Below are 22,294 nucleotides of genomic sequence, written 5' to 3' on the forward strand. Positions count from 1 at the left end.
ACTTCACTAGTCTTGTTAATATATTTTTTCATACATCTCCCCCAGAACCTGACGCAATTATGCAAGATTTATGTTCTCGGTTTCCAAGATTACTGTTAACCAGAAGTTGTGAACTTTGATATTGGGATGCTGCAGGTAGTTTTTTTTAACCAGGTACCCCACCTAATTCTACAAATCAACTCACCAACTAAGCATACTAATTAATCTGTGGTTGCTACATTTCACCCTCCTCTCCCCAGTCAAAATCCAAAGAGGTAAACTAAAAATCTTACGTGCCTTCCTTTTGGTATAACAAGAGCAGGTTTGCCAACCCCTGACAACTGTGTCAAAGTAAACATGTCTTGGTCTTTATCGCCATCTAAAGGTAGAGCTCTGAATGACGTCTGACAAGAACTGTTAGTTGATACAGTAGATGGGCCTACAAATGTATGTCCTTGACTCCCGGTAATGGTATTTCAATGGTGAACTGTATAAGAGATGAACGGAATAAACAACAAACTCTGCCTTTTCCCTCCACTTTGAGATGTCTCTCCCTGGCCCTCACCATCACTGAAGTCGGAGCCATACCCTCCGCCTCTATGGACCTGCAAGAAGGGTTTTCTCTCTGTCATCATGCCATATAGCTTGTGAGGGCCTCGCTAACAGTAGGCCTATAATTGATTGTTTAGCAATCAAGAACAGGTAAATCTACAGAAAAGGTGGCTAATGAAATATGAATTGTTTTGGAAGAAGCCCACTATGTCAAAAAAATCTGAGAACGCATAGAGGAATATACAGTGCATTCAGAAAGTATTCAGATCACTTCCCCTTTTCCACATTTTGTTACGTTACAGCCTTATTTTAAAATGGGTTAAATGAAAAAACTTCATCAATCTAAAGACAATACCCTATAATTACAAAACAAAAACTGTTTTTTAGAAATGTAGCAAATTCATTACAAATAAAAAACAGAAATACCTTATTTTCATAAGTATTCAGACCCTTTGCTATGAGACTCGAAATTGAGCTCAGGTGCATCCTGTTCCCATTGATCATCCTTGAGATTTTTCTACAACTTGATTGGAGTCCACCTGTGGTAAATGTAATTGATTGGACATGATTTAGAAAGGCGCACACCTGTCTATATAAGGTCCCACAGTTGACAGTGCATGTCAGAGCAAAAACCAAGCCATGAGGTCGAAGGAATTGTTCGTAGAGCTCAGAGACAGGATTATGTTGAGGTACAGATCAGGGGAACTGTAGCAAAACATTTCTGCGGAATTGAAGGTCCCCAAGAACACAGTGGCCTCCATCATTCTTAAATGGAAGAAGAGAGCTGGCTGCCCAGCCGCTCTGAGCAATCGGGGGAAAAGGGCCTTGGTCAGGGAGGTGACCAAGGACCAGATGGTCACTCTGACAGAGAGCCAGAGTTCCTCTGTGGAGATGGGAGAACCTTCCAGAAGGACAACCATCTCTGCAGCACTCCACCAATCAGGCCTTTTTGGTAGAGTGGCCAGACAGATGCCTCTCCTCAGTAAAAGGTACATGACAGCACGCTTGGAGCTTACCAAAAGGCGCCTAATGGACTCTCAGACATTGAGAAACAAGATTCTATGATCTGATGAAACCATGATTGAAAATATTTGGTCTCACTGCCAAGTGTCATGTCTGGAGGAAACTGGCACCATCCCTAAGGTGAAGCATGGTGGTGGCAGCATCATGCTGTGGGGATGTTTTTCAGCGGCAGGGCCTGGGAGACCAGTCAGGGTCGAGGCAAAGATGAGCGGAGCAAAGTACAGAGAGATCATAGACGAAAACCTGCTCCAGACCGCTCAGGACCTCGACCTGGAATATGTTCCGGGATTCTTCCGATGGCATTGAGGAGTACATAATATCAATCACTGGCCTCCTCAATAAGTGCATGGACGACGTCGTCCCCACAGTGACTGTACATACATACCCCAACCAGAAGCCATGGATTACAGGCAATATCTGCACTGAGCTAAAGGGTAGAGCTGCCGCCTTCAAGGAGCGTGACTATAACCAGGAAGCTTATAAGAAATCCCGCTTTGCCCTCTGACGAACCATCAAACAGGCAAAGCGTCAATAGAGGACTAAGATCGAATCGTACTACACTGTCTCCGGCGCTCGTCGGATGTGGCAGGGCTTGCAAACTATTACAGACTACAAGGAGAAGCACAACCGAGAGCTGCCCAGTGACACTAGCCTACCAGACAAGCTAAATAACTTCTATGCTCGCTTCGAGGCAAGTAACACTGAAACATGCATGAGAGCATCAGCTGTTCCGGACGACTGTGTGATCACACTCTCAGCAAGCCGATGAGAGTAAGACCTTTAAACAGGTCAAGATTCAGAAGGCCGCAGGGCCAGACGGATTACCAGGACATGTACTCTTGAGTATGCGCTGACCAACTGGCAAGTGTCTTCACTGACATTTTCAACCTCTCCCTGTCTGAATCTGTAATACCAACATGTTTCAAGCAGACCACCATAGTCCCTGGGCCCAAGAACACTAAGATAATCTACCTATATTACTACCGACCTGAGGCACTCACGCCTGCACTCACGCCTGTAGCCATGAAATCTGTTGAAAGGCTGGTCATGGCTCACATCAACACCATTATCCGAGAAACCCTAGACCCACTTCCTGACGGGCCGCCTCGCAGGTAGCCTAGTGGATAGAGCGTTGGGCCAGTAAACGAAAGGTTGGTGGATCAAATTCCCGAGCTGACAAGATAAAAAGCTGTTGTTCTGCCCCTGAACAAGGCAGTTAACCCACTGTTCCAGGCCGTCAATTGTAAATAAGAATTTAACTGACTTGCCTAGTCAGTTAAAGGTAATAAAATATATATTTTTTAAACACATCTGCCACGCTGATCCTCAACCCAGTGTCCCCTCAGGGGTGCGTGCTCAGGCCCCTCCTGTAATCCCTGTTCACTCATGACTGCAGGGCCAGGCACAACTCCAACACCATCATTCAGTTTGCCGATCACCGACAACGATGAGAAAGCCTATAGGGAGGTGGTCAGAGACCTGACTGTATGGTGCAAGGACAACAACCTCTCCCTTAACGTGATCAAGACAAAGGAGATGATTGTCGACTATAGGAAAATGAGGACCGCGCACGCCCCCATTCTCATCAACGGGGCTGTAGTGGGGCAGGTTGAGACCTTCAAGTTCCTTGGCATCTACATCACTAACAAATCAACATGGTCCAAGCACACCAAGACAGTCGTGAAAAGTGCATGACAGAACCTATTCCCCCTCAGGACACATGGGTCCTCAGATCCTCAAAAGGTTTTACAGCTGTGCCGTTTGAGTCCATCCTGACTGGTTACATCACTGACTGGTATGGCAACTGCTCGGCCTTCGACCGCAAGGCACTACAGAGGGTTCTGCGTACGGCCCAGTACATCACCTGGGCCAAGCTTCCTGCCATCCAGGACCTCTATACCACGCCGTGTCAGAGGAAGGCCCCAAAAAAATTCAACGACTCCAGCCACCCTAGTCATAGACTGTTCTGTCTGCTACCACATGGCAAGTGGTACCGGAGCGCCAAGTCTAGGTCCAAGAGGTTTCTAAACAGCTTCTACCCCCAAGCCATAAGACTCCTGAACATCTAATCAAATGGCAACCCAGACTATTTGCATCCCCCCGAATTCTGTGCTCTCTTATTATCTATGCATAGTCACTTTAATAACTCTACATGTACATATTTCCTCAATTACCTCGACACCGGTACCCCCTGTATAAAGCTCCGCTATTGTTATTTGCTGCTGCATTTTAATTATTTGTTATTCTTACCTCTTACTTAAAAAAATATTTTCTTAAAACTGCATTGTTGGTTAATGGGGTGTAAGTAAGCATTTCACTGAAGGGCTACACCTGTTGTATTTGGAGCATGTGACAAATACAATTTGATTTGGCGTGAAGGTTTACCTTCGAACAGGACAATGACTCTAAGCACTTCGGGACAAGTCTCTGAATGTTCTTGAGAGGCCTAGCCAGAGCCCAGATTTGAACCCAATCTAACATCTCTGAAGAGACCTGAAAATAGCTGTGCAGCGAGTCTCCCCATCCAATCTGACAGAGCTTGAGAGGATCTGAAGAGAAGAATAGGAGAAACTCCCCAAATACAGGTGTGCCAAGCTGGTAGCGTCCTACCCAAGAAGACTCGAGGCAGTAATTGCTGCCAAAGGTGATTCAACAAAGTACTGAGTAAAAGGTCTGAATACTTATGTAAATGTCATATTTCAGTAGTTTTTTTATACATTTGCAAAATTTCTAAAAGCCTGTTTTTGCTTTGTCATTATGGATTATTGTGTGTAGATTTTATTTTACATTTCTTTAACTAGGAAAGTCAGTTAAGAACAAATTATTTACAATAATGGCCAACCCTGGCCAAACCCGAACGACGCTGGGCCAATTGTGCGCCGCCCTATGAGACTCCCGATCACGGCCGGATGTGATTCTGCCTGGATTCAAACCAGGGACTGTAGTGACGCCTCTTGCACTGAGATACAGTGCCTTAGATCACTGCACCACTCGGAAGCCCTATTGATTAAAGTGGAATTAAAACATATATACATATTAGAATAAGGCTGTAACATAACAAAATGTGGAAAAAGTCAAGGGGTCTGAATGTTTTCCGAATGCACTGTATGTCACTCATTGTAAGGTCAGCTTTATCAAATGTCCATCTAAGCAGACTGGAGGAAACATCACACCAGGGAGGCATTGCAGTGATACCAACATCTGCAATTGTGAAGGTCAGGATGTGGGGCTGAATTGGTTCTGATGCTGTTCTGTAAATTGTGTCATTATATCAGTAACTACATTTGAGATATAGGAAGGATTTGATCATTTGGGGAGAAAGTAGCTAGCATTCTCACTTTACTTGGGGGCGGTGTTGCAATCTACTGCAGAGATAGCCTGCAGAGTTCTGTTCTACTATCCAGGTCTGTACCCAAACAATTTGAACTTCTACTTTTAAAAATCCAACTCTCTAAAAACAAGTCTCTCACCGTTGCCGCCTGCTATAGACCACCCTCTGCCCCCAGCTGTGCCTTGGAACTGATTGCCCCCCATCTATCTTCAGAGCACGTGCTGCTAGGTGACCTAAACTGGAACATGCTTAACACCCCAGCCATCCTACAATCTAAGCTTGATGCCCTCAATCTCACAAAAATGATCAATGAACCTACCAGGTACCACCCCAAAGCCGTTAACACGGGCACCCTCATAGATATCATCCGAACCGACTTGCCCTTTAAATACCTCTGCTGTTTTCAACCAAGATCTCAGCGATCACTGCCTCATTGCCTGCATCCGTAATGGGTCAGCGGTCAGGCGACCACCCCTCATCACTGTCAAACGCTCCCTGAAACACTTCAGCGAGCAGGCCTTTCTAATCGACCTGGCCTGGGTATCCTGGAAGGATATTGACCTCGTCCTGTCAGTAGAGGATGCCTGGGTTTTTTTAATTTTTAAATTCCTTCCTCACCATCTTAAACAAGCATGCCCCATTCAAGAAATGTAGAACCAGGAACAGATATAGCCCTTGGTTCTCTCCAGACCTGACTGCCCTTAACCAACACAAAAATGGCGTTTTGTATTAGCATATCACGGGGACTGTTCGATGCAACTTTTCAGGGAAGTTAGAAACCAATATACACAGGCAGTTAGAAAAGCCAAGGCTAGCTTTTTCAAGCAGAAATGTGCTTCCTGCAACACAAACTCAAAAAGTTCTGGGACACTGTAAAGTCCATGGAGAATAAGAACACCTCCTCCCAGCTGCCCACTGCACTGAGGATAGGAAACTCTGTCACCACCGATAAATCCACTATAATTGAACATTTCAATAAGCATTTTTCTACGGCTGGCCATGCTTTCCACCTGGCTACCGCTAACCCGGTCAACTGCACTGTACCCCCCACAGCAACTCGCCCAAGCCTTCCCCATTTCTCCTTCTCCCAAATCCAGTCAGCTGATGTTCTGAAAAAGCTGCAAAATCTGGACCCCTACAAATCAGCCAGGCTAGACAATCTGGACCCTTTCTTTCTAAAATTTGTTGCAACCCATATTACTAGCCTGTTCAACCTCTCTTTTGTGTCGTCTGAGATTCCCAAAGATTGGAAAGCAGCTGCGGCCATCCCCCTCTTCAAAGGGGGGGACACTCTAGACCCAAACTGCTACAGACCTATATCTATCCTACCCTGCCTTTCTAAGGTCTTCGGAAGCCAAATCAACAAACAGATTACCGACCATTTCGAATTCCCACCGCACCTTCTCCGCTATGCAATCTGGTTTCAGAGCTGGTCATGGGTGCACCTCAGCCACGCTCAAGGTCCTAAGCGATATCTTAACCGCCATCGATAAGAAACAATACTTTGCAGCCGTATTCATTGATCTGGCCAAGGCTTTCGACTCTGTCAATCACCACATCCTCATCGGCAGACTCGATAGTCTTGGTTTCTCAAATGATTGCCTCGCCTGGTTCACCAACTACTTCTCTGATAGAGTCGTGTGTCAAATCGGAGGGCCTGTTGTCCGGGCCTCTGGCAGTCTCTATGGGGGTGCCACAGGGTTCAATTCTTGGGCCGACTCTCTTCTCTGTATACATCAATGATGTCACTCTTGCTGCTGGTGAGTCTCTGATCCACCTCTACGCAGACGACACCATTCTGTATACTTCTGGCCCTTCTTTGGACACTGTGTTAACAACCCTCCAGACAAGCATCAATGCCATACAACTCTCCTTCCGTGGCCTCCAACTGCTCTTAAATACAAGTAAAACTAAATGCATGCTCTTCAACCGATCGCTGCCTGCACCTGCCCGCCCATCCAGCATCACTAATCTGGATGGTTCTGACTTAGAATATGTGGACAACTACAAATACCTAGGTGTCTGGTTAGACTGTAAACTCTCCTTCCAGATTCACATCAAACATCTGCAATCCAAAGTTAAATCCAGAATTGGCCTCCTATTTCGCAACAAAGCATCCTTCACTCATGCTGCCAAACATACCCTCGTAAAACTGACCATCCTACAGATCCTCGACTTCGGCGATGTAATTTACAAAATAGCCTCCAATACCCTGCTCAATAAATTGGATGCAGTCTATCACAGTGCCATCCTAATTGTCACCAAAGCCCCATATACTACCCACCACTGCGACCTGTACACACTCGTTGGCTGGCCCTCGCTTCACACTCGTCGCCAAACCCATTGGCTCCCGGTCATCTACAAGACCCTGCTAGGTAAAGTCCCCCCTTATCTCAACTCACAAGTCACCATAGCAGCACCCGCCTGTAGCACACGCTCCAGTAGGTATATCTCTGAAACTGGAAACACTTATCTCCCTCACTATCTTTAAGCATCAGCTGTCAGAGCAGCTCACAGATTACTGCACCTATACATAGCCCATCTATAATTTAGCCCAAACAACTACCTCTTCCCCTACTGTATTTATTTATTTATTTTGCTCCTTTGCACCCCATTGTTTCAATTTCTACTCTGCACATTCTTCTACTGCAAATCTACCATTCCAGTGTTTTACGTGCTATATTGTTCACCACCATGGCCTTTTTTTGCCTATACCTCCCTTATCTCACCTCATTTGCTCACATCGTATATAGAAATATTTTTCTACTGTATTATTGACTGTATGTTTGTTTTACCCCATGTGTAACTCTGTGTTCTTGTATGTGTCAAACTGCTTTTCTTTATCTTGGCCAGGTCGCAATTGTAAATGAGAACTTGTTCTCAACTTGCCTACCTGGTTAAATAAAGGTGAAATAAAAAAAATACTTTGACTCTGGTTAACGTTAGCCCAAATTTAATAGCCAGTAATTTTGCTTGCTAGCTTTAGCTACTTGCTGTTGACAAAGGCCATTGCTAGCTGGCAACAATATGCATATTTTTAGGTATACACAGTGCATTCTTTTTCCACATTCTGTTACGTTACAGCCTTGTTTTAAATTGGATTTTTAAAAACAATTTCCTCATCAATATACACACACAAAACCCCATAATGACAAAGCAAAAAAAGGTTTTTAATAAAAATAAAAAACTGAAATACCACATTTATGTAAGTATTCAGACCCTTTACTCAGTACTTTGTTGAAGCACCTTTGGCAGCGATTACGGCCTCGAGTCTTCTTGGGTATGACGCTACAAGCTTGGCACACCTGTATTTGGGGAGTTTCTCCCATTCTTCTCTGCAGATCCTCTCAAGCTCTGTCAGGTTGGATGGGGAGGGTCACTGCAAAGCTATTGTCAGGTCTCTCCAGAGATGTTCGATCGGGTTCAAGTCCGGGCTCCGGCTGGGCCACTCAAGGACATTTAGAGACTTGTCCTGAAGCCACTCCTATGTTGTCTTGGCTGTGTGCTTAGGGTTGTTGTCCTATTGGAAGGTGAACCTTCACCCCAGTCTGAGGTCCTGAGCGCTTTGTAGAAGGTTTTCATCAAGGATCTCTCTGTACTTTGCTCCGTTCATCTTTCCCTTGATCCTGATGAGTCTCCCTTTCCCTGCCGCTGAAAAATATCCCTACAACATGATACTGCCACAACCATGCTTCACAGTAGGGATGGTGCCAAGTTTCCTCCAGACGCGACACTTGGCATTCAGGCCAAAGAGTTCAATCTTGGTGTCATCAGACCACAATCTTGTTTCTCATGGTCTGAGAGTCCATTAGGTGCCTTTAGAGCAGCTTCCATCTGGCCACTCTACTATAAAGGCCTGATTGGTGGAGTGCTGGAAGGTTCTACCATCTCAACTGTGGGACCTTATATAGACAGGTGTGTGCCTTTCCAAATCATGTCCAATCAATTGAATTTATCATAGGTGGACTCCAATCAAGTTGTTGAAATATCTCAAGGAGGATCAATGGAAACAGGATGCACCTTAGCTCAATTTCGAGTCTCATAGCAAAGGGTCTGAATAAGGTATTTCTGTTTTTACATTTTTAATACATTTACAAAAATGTCTAAAAACCTGTTTTTGCGTTGTCATTATAGAGTATTGTGTGTAGATTGATGAGGGAAATTTTAAAATATATATATTTTAGAATAAGGCTGTAACGTAACAAAATGTGGAAAAAGGGAAGGGGTCTGAATACTTTCCTGAATGCACTGGAAGTAGCCAGTGTTGGGAGTAGTGAACTAAATGTAGTTTAACTAGTAATCAAACTACGTTTTGCAATAGTTTGGTGACAGTTGAACTAAATTCAAACCTTATTTTGTCATGTAATGATATTTTTTTCTGTTTTTACTAATGACCTTGAATAAAGCCTGTGCGTCTATGTACGCAGACGACTCAACAGCTCTGCTTTCTTGATATCTCACTCAACCAGACAGGTCCTAAAGTGTTGTCGCACCTCAACTACTGCCCAGTTGTGTGGTCATGTGCGGCAAGGAAGGACATAGACAAATTACAGTTGGTCCAGAACAGAGCAGCACGTATTTGCACTTAAATGTTCACAGAAGGCGAATGTCAGTGACATGCACATCAATCTCTCCTGGCTTTCCTCAAATAGGAGAGATTGACTGTATCACTATTGGTCTTTGTACGAGGTGTTGATGTGTTGAAGATACCGAACTGTTTGTTCAAGCAGTTGGCACACATTTCTGACACTTATTGGTATCACATGAGACATGCAACCAGAGGTATCTTCACGGGACCTAAGTCAAGAACAGAGGCTGGGAAATACACCTTACTAAATAATGCCATTTTTAAATAGAACTCTGTGCCACCCCAGGTAACTCAAACTAGCAATAAAACCAGATTTAAACAATCGGATAAAGGAACACCTTACGACACAACGGAGACTGTGACGAGACACAGGCATGTTTATATATTTTGTATTGTTTGTGTTGTGTTTTGTTTCCTGTTTGGACCCCAGGAAGAGTAGCCGTTACCTTGGCAGCAGCTAATTGGGGATCCTAATAAAATAGTCAATACTAAATGTAGCGGTGTAGCTAACTACTGGAACTACACACTAATTTTTTGCAAAAAGAGAAGAACATACAGTATCTCGGAAATAGGCAATAATTTCTTACTTTTTCAGCATCAGACCTGCATAATTCTCACTTGAAACATCGTTTTTGTGTTTAATGGTCTAATTACACAGTATGTTAACACCTGACCAAAGTGATCTGTCTTGCAATTTGTAGTCTATGACACTTCCGATGTAGATATGATCACTTTTTCCGAAGTAGCTTGGTGGTAGTGAAATACTTTTTCAAAGTAGCTTTAGTTAAGTAAACTATATTTTTTAAAGGGTAGCTTTAGTGCAGCTTAACTTCTTCTAGTGTGAAGTACGCTACTTGGTAGTGTAGTAAACTATGATTTCAGAGTAGGTTCCCCAACACTGTAAGTAGCTAACGTTAGCGTTGTATTGTCTCATATGTTGTACACAATGGGTCCAGCTAGCCATGTAACATTGAAGCTAGCCTATGACTGTTGACTATGGCCAGATAGTTGGCTAGATATTGTGCTATGGATGAAACAAACGGATCGAGTATAAAGCAGACATTTGTTTCTGACCTAAGGTAAGGTCGCGATTCAACTACCTTTACGAGTCTGTCCATATTTCTCGCCATGCTCACGATTAGCCTACTGTTTGTTTACATGAAGAAAGTCGCGTATGATGACGTATATGGTTGGAGAGCGTAGAGATTCTAATGGCGTATTTTTGTAGGCACTAATTCCGCCGTGGTTTCTTTGACAAAGGGTATGGGGAAAATGAATGTCGTTTTTGGATAAAATGCGAAAATAAAGGGTGTGGTAAACAGGCTTAAGATATCTTATACATGTTGTTCTATGATAATCTTCATTAGCTAATGTCACATGTTGTGAATTTTGAAGAATTTATGTAATAATAAAAAACACATAAAGGCTTCATAATTCAGAATGGTCATGTTAACTGACTATCTCATAGAACAAAAAATAAGATTTCCTAAGCCTGTGTTAACCTCAGTCTTTATTTTCGGCATTTATGCTAAAACCCTGTGTTTTCCCCCATTCATTTTCCTCGCAGGGATGGCTGAACGAACCAAAGGTAGGTAACTTGTTTCCAGGTTTTAGGGCTACAAGCTGGCAAGCTCTATTTGGGATTCACACAAAAACAAAGGTGCGTGAAAATACCACAAGTTACTGTATTTCTAACAGTGAACTGCCACAAACAATGATATACGCTGAGTGCACAATACATTAGGAACACCTTCCTTTTTTTGTGTTGCACTCCCTTTTGCCCTCAGAACAGACTCAAGTTGTCGGTGCATGGACTCCACAACGTGTCGAAACCGTTCCACAGGGATGTTGGCCCATGTTGACTCAAATGATTTCCACAGTTGTGTCAAGTTGGCTGGATACACAAGTTCAAAGGCACTTCAATATTTTGTCTTGTCTATTCACCCTCTGAATGGCACACGTACACAATCAATGTCTCAAGGCTTAAAAAGGCTTCTTTAACATGTATCCTCCCCTTCATCTACACTGATTGAAGTGGATTTAAAAAGTGATGTTATTCAGGGATCATAGCTTTCACCTGGATTCACCTAGTCAGTCAATGTCATGGAAAGAGCAGGTGTTCTTAATGTTTGGTACACTCAGTGTGTAGATATAAGACCATTGGCCACAAGCAAAATTACAGGACCTCTCCAAATCAAATAATATTTTCAACAAATCTATGGTTTATTCCATTATCACATTTGTTGAGAAGCAAATACACACACAAGATGCATCAGATATTCAAGTATTGATTTGAATAATAAAAGCATAGATTTTTTGGGGGGAAAAAATAAGTGGCAAATATAGACAATTCTAAATACAGTAGGCCCTTAGCCTATTTTGAACATGCACACACAGAGAAATCAACCTTTTAATGAAATGTATTTTATGTCGGCATGTGCAAATGTACTGGAAGGAAATGGGGTTTTGAAGTAACCATTAACCATATCTGCTATCCTGACAGTACTTATGTGGGCTTTCATAGATTCCGTTAAAGATTCCGTTATAGATTCCGTTATATCAAATGGGAACAATAGATCTCTTATTCTTCTGAATACTGTAATTGAACTCTTTGGAAAATGGTGGGATTGCAGGGGTGAACTTTTCCAGTCTTGAACAGAACTCCACTGTTATTTGAATTGGATGGGTTTGATCCCCCATTGAACTCAACAAAGACACAGCATTTGATTCAGTATGTTCGCTGAGAGAGCTAAAAAGAAAAAATAATTTGGTTGAGCACAGAAATGTAAGGCGACTTTTAGAGCCAGCTGGGGAAAAAATGATTAAAATGATTATTTTAGGATAATATTATTATAGCTGCATAATTTTACATATGCTATTATAATGTTTTTGTTATTATGATTTTGATTTGGTTTTTTATCATATTGTTATTAGCCTACATTGCTATAATTGGGATTTTATTATGCTATTCCTATTACTATTATCAGCAGCAGCAGCAATAGCAACATTATCAATGAGCGAGACGCAGGTGCTCTTCCAGCTTCCATAGACTCTTCTAATGAATAGGCCGTTCCGCATTAACCATTCAAGGATTTCGTGCGCGCATAAATAATAGTCTGTGTCTCTCAAAAAATAAGCGCCGCTCTCAGCGCGATCTCTCCAGGGACTTGAGGCTTTCATCTTTTCTTATCCGATCGAGCCAAATAGATACGTATTCAGACCTTCATAATAAAACATATAGAGCTAGCCTAGTTCTTACAAATAAGTAATACTTTAAAAACTGTGTAGCCTACATTGGATCTATTTTCACTTTTGGAATTACAACGTATTTTGGAGGATTTTAATCTGTCCAAGGATCGGAGACCTTTGTTTTATCTTCCTTCTCCTGCATTTGTAAATACTGCGCCTTGCAGAACGAATCTTTTGGATTAGTGCCTGGTCATTGAGATACAAGCTGCATTCATCACTGCAAATTCATCGAAGCAAATACAGACATCCAAGATTTGGCATTGAAACATTTTAATTTTGGATTTTTCCTTGAGGTTCATGTTCAGAAATATTCGACGGACTGGTTGTCACCAGAGAGCAACACGAGGATGGGATATGCAAGCAAAACCCTGAACGGATGCATGGTGTTGATTTGGATCGCCACGGTCCTGCTTTTATCGGAGACCAGAAGAGTAAAGCAACCTAGATGCCCCGCATCTTGTACGTGCACCAAAGATAATGCACTGTGTGAAAATATAAGATCGGTCCCTCACAGCTTTCCACCTGATGTCGTTTCATTGTAAGTGCTTTGAATTAAATATTGTTAATGATTTAAATCATAATATTGGCAGTGGCATTAATATGGGGCTGTCGTATGATCAATCGTTCTTTGTCTAGTATTTTGAAGATGTTAAATATAATAAAATAACAGTACAAGTAAAGCAGCTATTTGAAATTATATAGACCAATCAAATTACATGGTTGATAATGTATCAATAATATGAATCTATGTTCTGATATATTGCCTCATTTCATTTGTACCATGTTTCTATGCAGATCTTTTGTCAAGTCTGGATTCACCGAAATTACCGGAGGAAGCTTCTTACACACGCCTGCTCTACAGCTTCTGTGAGTTTGACGTCGTTACTCAACGATTTTTCAAAAGATCTACTAAAATGAGGGTCCATGTGCATCAACAAAGCACAGCCCCGTTCCCTCAGAGGAGGAAGAGCAGGGTTATGTCATAACAGACAGCACATGAACTGGGTGGGGGGGGTTCTTGGTTGCTGAGCTGAAATAAAAAATGTCTCAATGAAATGAAACCACAATAAACGTCTCTCAGAGTACTCTTAACATTACAGTAAAGCTATTGTCTTGAGGTTCCACCCTTTCCTCAACATGCCACAGTGTGAAAACCTACTTGAACATAATGTCCCTCATGTGAACAGATTATTCACAATTATCTATCACAAGACATTCGTTTCAGGAAAACATGTATCTTGGCATGGAGGTTTCCCTCTTAATGGTGCCAAATGAGTCAGAGTTTCTAGGAGATGTTAATAATACTGTCTGAATAGGCTGTGCTATGACAAGTTTAGTTGGGAATACATATATTATTATTAGAGGCTTGTAAAACAGTTGTTTTGGAAACTCAGATTAATAAAACAGTACATGTGTGAACAGGAGGATTAGGATAAATGAAAATTAAGGGGTTCACATTTTTTAGCAGAGGGGTTGCTTGGAAACTCAACCACTGGGAAATATGTATATTCAAGTGTGAGTAAAAACGACAATGTGACAGAGCAGTGGTAATAGAAATGATGGAATGTGAACTATTTTATATTTTCTTAACAGTCTATTCACTGCCAACACGTTTGACTCAATTGATGAGGATGCGTTCCTGGGACTACCGCATCTGGAGTACCTGTGAGTTGTACTCTCTCTAATGGATAAGATACTCAAAAATGCATAATATGATGATTTAATCCTCAAAATACGTCATTACATGTTATTACCTCATTCACAGGTTTATCGAAAACAACAAAATTGCTTCAATATCACCATATGCATTCCGGAGCCTAAAAGCACTGATACACCTGTAAGTATAAGAATGTCCTTTTCTACATTCTTACAATCTGAAATTGTGGAGAATGTGTTAGAACAATGGTCTTGTGTAATTTACATATTGTGGTTAACCATACTTGAACATAGAAATAAAGTATTGTAACCAATATCCTTGCAGGTTTTTTACTTCTGCCTACGGTGCATACCATTATCAGCAACATGGTTGACTGAGGCCCCCATAGGTACATTCAAATATTAAGCAAATGGACCTTGGTGGTGTCCACTTTATCATTGTCAAAAATGCATAGGATGCAAGTCCTATTACAGTGATATTGAACAAGGTTAACCTCCCTCCCTTCTGCCCACACTTAGTGGCTTTGGCATAAAGTTGATCTTTAAGGTTGTCAGGGATACACTATTTTGGCATAAAGCAGATGTTTCTGGTTGTCAGGGATACAGTATTTTCAACCTAACTTCTGTTTCCCCTGAAAAACACAAGTCGGGGCTACGCTCAGGCGGATTTCTACGACTGCTACGTTATGTTACTTCTGCCAGATCAAGTTGCCAAAGGACACTCTGTGGTGGGTCTAATATCACATGTAACCTTGGTGACCTCGCTGACTGTGAATATTTCCAGTTTTCACACCAGAATATTTACATCAGGCACTCAAAATAAAAACTTGAAACCCAAATAATGTATATTGGCAAGCATGTTACAAAAACATTGGTTTTACTTATCATGTGACCATCATCAGTATGCCTTGCCAACACTCTGAAAGGTATATACACTCCTTTCTTTCTATAGAAAAAAAGACAGACATGAGTGGACATGTGTTTACTGAATCATTATTCTGAGAACTTATATCCTTTCACTATTTTTTGTAGATTGAATGAGTCCACTCTTGAAAATCTAATTATATCCAAGAACGATATGACCTGGGGGGCAAAACTAAATATAATATCTGCTCTGTAACCTTACGCATACATCTGAAAAGGGCATATCCAGTGACAGGGTGAAACATAAGGCTGGGTTCCAAGAACGTCTCTTTTTGGAAGTCAGCCACAATATATTGTGTTGATTCAGGACATACTGTATTTTTCCTGTTGTGGTCTAAAACTCACTTTGTTTTTCTCTTTTTTATTAGGAGCCTGGCCTATAATAACCTTGAGACATTACCCAAAGATGTTTTCAAGGGCATGGATGCTTTGGCTAAAGTGTGAGTCTTTTTTTCTTCAGATAATCAGTGGCCTTATGGGTAACGTCAACATCTAAAGTGTACTTATGTTAAACAAAAAAAGATTCAGGTTTTGATTTATGCATACTTTGCTAACCTGTTTTTACCAGAGATCTGAGAGGGAATCACCTGGAATGTGACTGCAAACTAAAATGGCTAGTGGAGTGGATGCGCACCACCAATGCGACGGTTGACCAGATCTCCTGCAGTGGGCCCCCGCTTTTCCAAGGGAAACTGATCAATGACCTTGTGCCCGGGTCATTTGACTGCATAACAGCAGGTGATTGGTGCAAATATTATTTCACACCTTGGAATGTTAATCTCCTTAACTACTGCTGCCTTGTGCAATTCAGCACTGTGGCCATTTCAATTAAATGCAATAGACTCCAATAGACTCAGACTCCAATAGACGCCAAGACTGTAAATGAATTACTAGTCAGGATAAAGTGAAAATGATAACAATAGGGATTAATTACACTGTAGAGTATGTACCTACAGTAGCCTACAGACTACTGAAACAGTCACCAAGGAAGAATTCCAGTAATGTTGCCTTCTCTGGTAGTGATGTAAATAAAAAAAATGTAGTTTACATGAATACATCTGTTTTGTATTGCAGAGTTTGCCTCTTATCAGCCCCTGACGTTTGAATCCATTTCGGTGGAGTCCTTTACCTTTGGCATGGATCAGTTTGTTGTGTTTGCCCAGCCCTTCACTGGTACATGCAGCTTCCTGGAATGGGATCACGTTGAAACGGTTTTCAGAACCTATGACAGCGTTCAAAGTGAGCAATATGTGTTTTACAGTATATCACCAGATGACGAAATGATATGCCAAGTGTGAACTGTTATTGTAGTACTGTATCTGTCTGTAACCTAAAATGTATAGTTGTATGTTTGAAGTATTTTTCTCACAAATATTTACTTTATGTTCTAATATTTAGTTTTTGGTCCTTGATTTACAGGTACATCCACTGTGGTATGCAAACCCATGGTGATTGATAATCAGCTGTTCATCATTGTAGCTCAGCTCTTTGGTGGCTCTCACATTTACAAGCGGGACATCTCTGCCAACAAATTCATAAAAATCCAGGACATTGACATCCTGAAAATCAGGAAACCTAATGACATTGAGACTTTCCTTATAGATGGTGAGTCCTTCTTCGTGATCGCAGACAGCTCCAAGGCCGGTTCTACCACAGTGTACAAATGGAATGGCAATGGGTTCTACTCTCACCAGTCCCTCCATGCCTGGTACCGTGACACAGACGTGGAGTACCTGGAGATCTCTGGTAAGCCCCATCTGATCCTAGCCAGCAGTTCCCAGAGGCCTGTTGTCTACCAGTGGAGCAAGAGCCTGAAGAAGTTTGACCGGCGCACTGATATCCCCGAAATGGAGGACGTGTTTGCGGTCAAGCACTTTAAGGTGAAGAGTGAACTTTTCATCTGCCTGACGCGTTTCATCGGGGACTCCAAGGTGATGAGGTGGGACGGTTCCATGTTCAAAGAGGTACAGACAATGCCTTCGCGAGGCTCCATGGTGTTCCAGCCCATCTCCATCGGCAACTGGCAGTACGCCATCCTCGGCAGCGACTACTCCCTGACGCAGGTCTATCAGTGGGACTTGAAGAGGGGCCAATTTGTTTACTTCCAGGATCTAAACATACAGGCACCAAGGGCATTCTCTCTGGTGTCCATTGACAACAGAGAGTTTCTGCTGGCCTCCAGCTTCAAAGGGAAAACTCAGATATACGAGCACCTAATGATTGACCTGAGTAATAATTAATTAATGAAAACAATTAAGGAGTGTGCAGTTGACAAGTGCAGTAGCACTGAACACTGTGGAGAGGATGACTATACAGCACCGCTATTTGCATGATATAGCCCACTAATAAGAAAGAATTCCTGATGAATGCCTTGCTAGAAACATCTACTGTGTCCCTCTCTTTCACAGCACTCTTTCTTCTTTTTTTCCTCGTAGACAAAGCAATTGTTGACATACAGCAGCTAAGCCCTACACTACGGTAACTACGGTAATTCCTGTGCTATAAGATAAACTTAAGAGGTAAAATAAAGTAAACAAGAATTTTGCTTGTAAAGTACTCATTAACATTTAATTGACAATTTCCCGAATAAAATGTTTACGTTTTTACAATGATGAGTAAATTAATACAGCGTTTTGTATGTAGAGGGGACCACTCCAATCATGTTATATCTTTCATATGGAGCTATAGTTTTAGATTTTGAAATTACATTTTTAATTGAACCTAATCTAGGCCTAAATTTGTGTAATTGCAATACTACAAAAACCACACATGTATTCTAATCTGTAGTAAGAGTGTGTTTTGTTTTAAATGTTGCTGTATTTTATGTATAGTAGACTAGTAATAAACCAATTTCATAAAAGCATACATGAGTTGTCTTCAAGGCCTTGTTTAATAAACAACACAATTGCATTAGCCTACACATGATTTAAACATCTTGTTAAACATCTTGTCCCATGATGTTAATCTAAAATTGCTATCATAATCATTCTAATACAACAACCCCTCTTTAGATGAGTACACCAATAATGTCCAACATTTATTTCAGATTTTTAGAATGAGGTGAAGGTTGAACCCTTTCGTGAACATGACGTGAATTTAGGGTAACGTTTTGGTTGGCCAACTGGATTGCCTACAGGGAAGGAAATTTCGCTACCAGTATGTTGTTTGTTGGATAGCTGCCCCCCGTGGTTAAAGTAATCATTGCATGTTAATACAGTGGCCACCAAGGTTACATATTAAACCGGTGTGACACTCACTCTCAGGCAGAGAAGGGTGTAAAGCTACCTCTAAGGCATGTTCACCTGTTGCATCTTACAATGGGGGATTTGACGGACAGTAATAGCATAGATGACCGAGTTCTATCGGTCGTTCCTCGTAGAGAAGAGGACATCAAAGTTGTATTTCACAAAGTTGGCGATGACGACGACGATGAACACACAACTGAGAGAATCAATTTACAAAGTAACAGTCATGATGAGAGGAGCAATGATAAGGACGCAAGGACTAGAACAATGGAAAGCAGCGCGATGCAAAGATTCTGTCCTCTCATATATTGTAGAATTGGCGGCGGCGGGGATCCCATCTCAACGGACGCAGGAGACACAGTTGCTAAAGGTAGCCTTCACGGTAAAGTTAGAGAGGATGTATATAATTTCGCTATTTTAAGAGATCTACTAACGCAACCACGTGTGAGTTGTGTATTAATATAGTCCATTATATGACTGGATCTGCTTCCATCTAGTTGAAGTGATGAACTTTAAGATAGATGGGGTAATGAAAAGCATTGGCGTAGCCAATGACGACCTCGGTAGCAGCAAGTTATGTAACTGACGTAATCGCTGTTCTCTAACTACGGAATTACTTTACTGATAATCATACATATTGCCGCCAATGCGCATTAATTTTAAACGATATAATAATGGCAAATATATTGCAACATTGTTGTCGCGTCACCTCTCACTTTCATCAGACTGATTATTAATTATTGAACGTAATCCGGTTTAACATTTTCATCATCTTCAAAGGGGATGACGAGGCATTTTCCCACCAGTTACAATTCTATGTAGCTCTAACTTCTTGAATGGTTTTCCCAATTTTTACAACATAAAACACTTAGTAATGTATTAGGTTTTTTTTTCAACATTGGCTCCTTATTTGTAATTTTGGTATGATTACAAAATTGGATGAATGAGCACCTAGCTGACAGGTTGTAAATCAAACTCACAAAGAGGTCTCTAACAATGGTGTCATCTGTTCTCAGATGAGTAATAATCTTCTGCATCCTTCCACACTGTTTCCCACAGGTTTAGTCAGTACAATTTCCCCATATTCTTCCTGTTCAATTTGTTCCTCCTGCCAGTTAGAGGACATGGGTTCATGGCACTCTTTTTATGTTGGGAATAAACATTAGCAATCAGTGGGTACAGTGTGTGACAGGCCAATTTTCAGGTTTATGTAGTAATATTCAATACCTGTAATCCCCCTACAGCTTTTAAAACTTGTCAACGGGTTGCCTGTAACTGTAAGCCTTAGCAGGGATTCCCTTCAACAAAAGGGCTTTTAATATCACATTTGAATACTGTACCTCTTCCTCCTCCCATTTTGCCATTCCAGACAAACACATATTCAATTCCGTTTTAGTAGTAGGTCAATGTTCAGTTCCAGTCAAGCTATTTTAACCAGTTAATGTGTCCTCCTCCCTCTGTCCTCAGAGAAAAAGCATTGTCCAGGCCTGGGCCTGTTCTATGGCCTGCTGGCAACAGTGTTCTTCTCCGTTATAGCTCTTCTGGTGAAGACAATCGATGGAGTCCATGCTGTAGAAATCAGTGCCATTCGCTGCTTCTTCCAGATGCTGTTTGTTATGCCTATGCTTATCTATCACAAGTACGTTATTACAAAACTGTATTTATCTGTATTGAACAACTTGACCCCTTGACCCCTGATATTTACATACAAATATTTCACAATTTCCTGTTTTTTTAGGACTGGCTTCCTTGGACCAAGAGACAAGCGGATCTATTTGGTGATGAGAGGATTCTTGGGTTCTAACGCCATGATCCTATTGTTCTATGCAGTTCAGCAGATGCCCCTGGCTGATGCAACAGTCATCATGTTCAGCAACCCAGTGTTCACTGCCTTGCTAGCCTGGATCTTCCTCAAAGAGAAATGCACAATCTGGGACTGTGTCTTCACTGTGTTCACACTGGCTGGTGTCATAATGATAGCCAGGCCTCCCTTCATATTTGGTGCTCGTATAGAGGAAATAGAGGGAGACTACACCAATCATCTCAAGGGGACTATTGCAGCCTTTGGTGGAGCGATGGGAGCAGCTTGCACTTTCGTAATACTCAGGAAAATGGGCAAAAGTGTCCACTACTATCTGTCCGTGTGGTACTATGCTGTCATTGGTTTCATTGAGTGTTTCATCACTTTGTTTATACTTGGTGAATGGACCATTCCATTCTGTGGGAGAGACAGGTGGATCCTTATGCTGATAGCGATCCTGGGCATCGCTGGCCAAACGTTCCTCACCAAAGCACTACAGATCGAGAAGGCCGGCCCTGTGGCCTTGATGAGGACCGTCGACGTGGTCCTAGCTTTTATTTTCCAGTTCATTTTTTTCAATCGAAAGCCCACCATGTGGAGTCTCGGTGGGGCATGTTGTGTGGTCATCAGTACTTGTGGTGTGGCGCTAAGGAAGTGGTACAGCAACACACACCCAAGAAAGAGCTAAGAACCACACAAATAAATTACTTTTTTGCAAGGAATAAATTAAAGTTTATCAGTTAATATGTTAGAGTTCAGCAGATGAGTGAAAACCAACACAAAAAAAACACAGAAAACCAAAGAAGCAAATGTTACTGTAAGGGTTTAACACAAAACTGGACACATTTCAGTATTTACATCTACATACTGTACTTAGAAAATAGGGTTTCTCAAACTTTTTTCTCAACTTTGGTAAGGGTGATATGTCAAACCATAATGACTCAAAGAACACTTAAATGGTTCTTTGCATTTCAGAAAAGGGTTCTTTCATCTTTTAGTGATAATTCAAATGGAGCGGTGCCAGCTCATTCACATGTTTTGGGGCGTGGTTTGCACACAGGTCTTGTGCAGCCGTGAGTGAGTGTCATTCCAGTTTATCTAATATGTTGTGTTGTGTCATTAAAAATGACTCGGAACAGTAATGGTCTCTTGTTAAGAAGACTCACATAAAGCCTTGTGTCAATTGAGAACTGTTGACTAAATCTCAATTCTCTCCTCAGAGAACCCCAGCCGTTCCAGAGCTAGCACTTCTGATTCAACTTGTGAATTAACATAGTAATAACACCATAATTTTAACAATAGAATATGGCTAACCCCATAAGAAGGGTGTTCTATATAGCACCAAAAAAGGTTGTAACCTTTTTTTTATTGGATCTTTGTATAACCTTAAAAAATGGTTCTATTTAGCACCAAAAATGGTTCCACTGTGGTTACAAGCCAAATAGTGGCACTATATAGAATTTTTTTTTTGTCTGTACTGAGTTTATCAGTACCACGTCAGTACAGTATATGCGGTCATTAAATAAAATAAGAATTTGTTCTTAACTGACTTGCCTAGTTAAATAAAGGTAATATATATATATATATATATATATATATATATATATATATATATATACAATTCATTTTTTTTATCAGCAACATCTTATTGTATTTTAAATGGGCTGATATCCTTTATTTTAATATACTGCTGGTCAGAATCGATTTGTTGTGGAAATTTCGAATGTGACAGGGTGATTTGTTTTCTTTTCCCCCCCGCAAGTATGTTTAAAAGATTGCTTTGTACAATGTGTCACTGAGATTGCTGGATAGCAATAATATTCTGTTGACCCAACGGGTAAGCAGCATAATCAGACGACTTTATGCATAACTTATGTTTCTCCTGCCTAGTTAAATAATAGAATTTGATGGAAACGTGATATTTACAGTACAAATAGCTTTATGAC

The 22,294-nt window shown here is 41.3% G+C and overlaps 2 protein-coding genes across 5 annotated transcripts; both read left to right on the forward strand.

Moving 5' to 3' along the window:
• Positions 1-8,884: 8,884 nt before the first annotated feature.
• Positions 8,885-18,167, forward strand: LOC118368109 (leucine-rich glioma-inactivated protein 1-like). 3 transcript variants are annotated; one of them, XM_035751895.2, is made up of 10 exons: positions 8,885-8,947; positions 11,041-11,133; positions 13,016-13,260; positions 13,518-13,589; positions 14,316-14,387; positions 14,488-14,559; positions 15,671-15,742; positions 15,871-16,040; positions 16,377-16,541; positions 16,722-18,167. In XM_035751895.2, the coding sequence occupies exons 1-10, from the start codon at positions 8,900-8,902 to the stop codon at positions 17,540-17,542; spliced, it is 1,830 nt and encodes a 609-aa protein (XP_035607788.2). In that variant the 5' UTR covers positions 8,885-8,899; the 3' UTR covers positions 17,543-18,167. The 3 variants fall into 3 exon arrangements, with proteins under 3 accessions (XP_035607788.2, XP_052347488.1, XP_035607782.1); XM_052491528.1 differs by having other exon boundaries at positions 11,041-11,061; XM_035751889.2 differs by lacking the exon at positions 8,885-8,947 and adding an exon at positions 10,403-10,552 and having other exon boundaries at positions 11,041-11,061.
• Positions 18,168-18,501: 334 nt separating this feature from the next.
• LOC118368129 (solute carrier family 35 member G1-like) lies at positions 18,502-21,941 on the forward strand. 2 transcript variants are annotated; one of them, XM_035751936.2, is made up of 3 exons: positions 18,502-18,917; positions 20,084-20,186; positions 20,286-21,941. In XM_035751936.2, exons 1-3 carry the CDS (start codon positions 18,620-18,622, stop codon positions 21,034-21,036), a joined length of 1,152 nt encoding a protein of 383 aa, XP_035607829.1. In that variant the 5' UTR covers positions 18,502-18,619; the 3' UTR covers positions 21,037-21,941. The 2 variants fall into 2 exon arrangements, with proteins under 2 accessions (XP_035607829.1, XP_035607820.1); XM_035751927.2 differs by having other exon boundaries at positions 20,015-20,186; positions 20,286-21,939.
• The last annotated feature ends 353 nt before the right edge of the window (positions 21,942-22,294 follow it).

This window comes from Oncorhynchus keta, chromosome 3, assembly GCF_023373465.1.
Source record: "Oncorhynchus keta strain PuntledgeMale-10-30-2019 chromosome 3, Oket_V2, whole genome shotgun sequence".
NCBI lineage: Eukaryota > Metazoa > Chordata > Actinopteri > Salmoniformes > Salmonidae > Oncorhynchus > Oncorhynchus keta.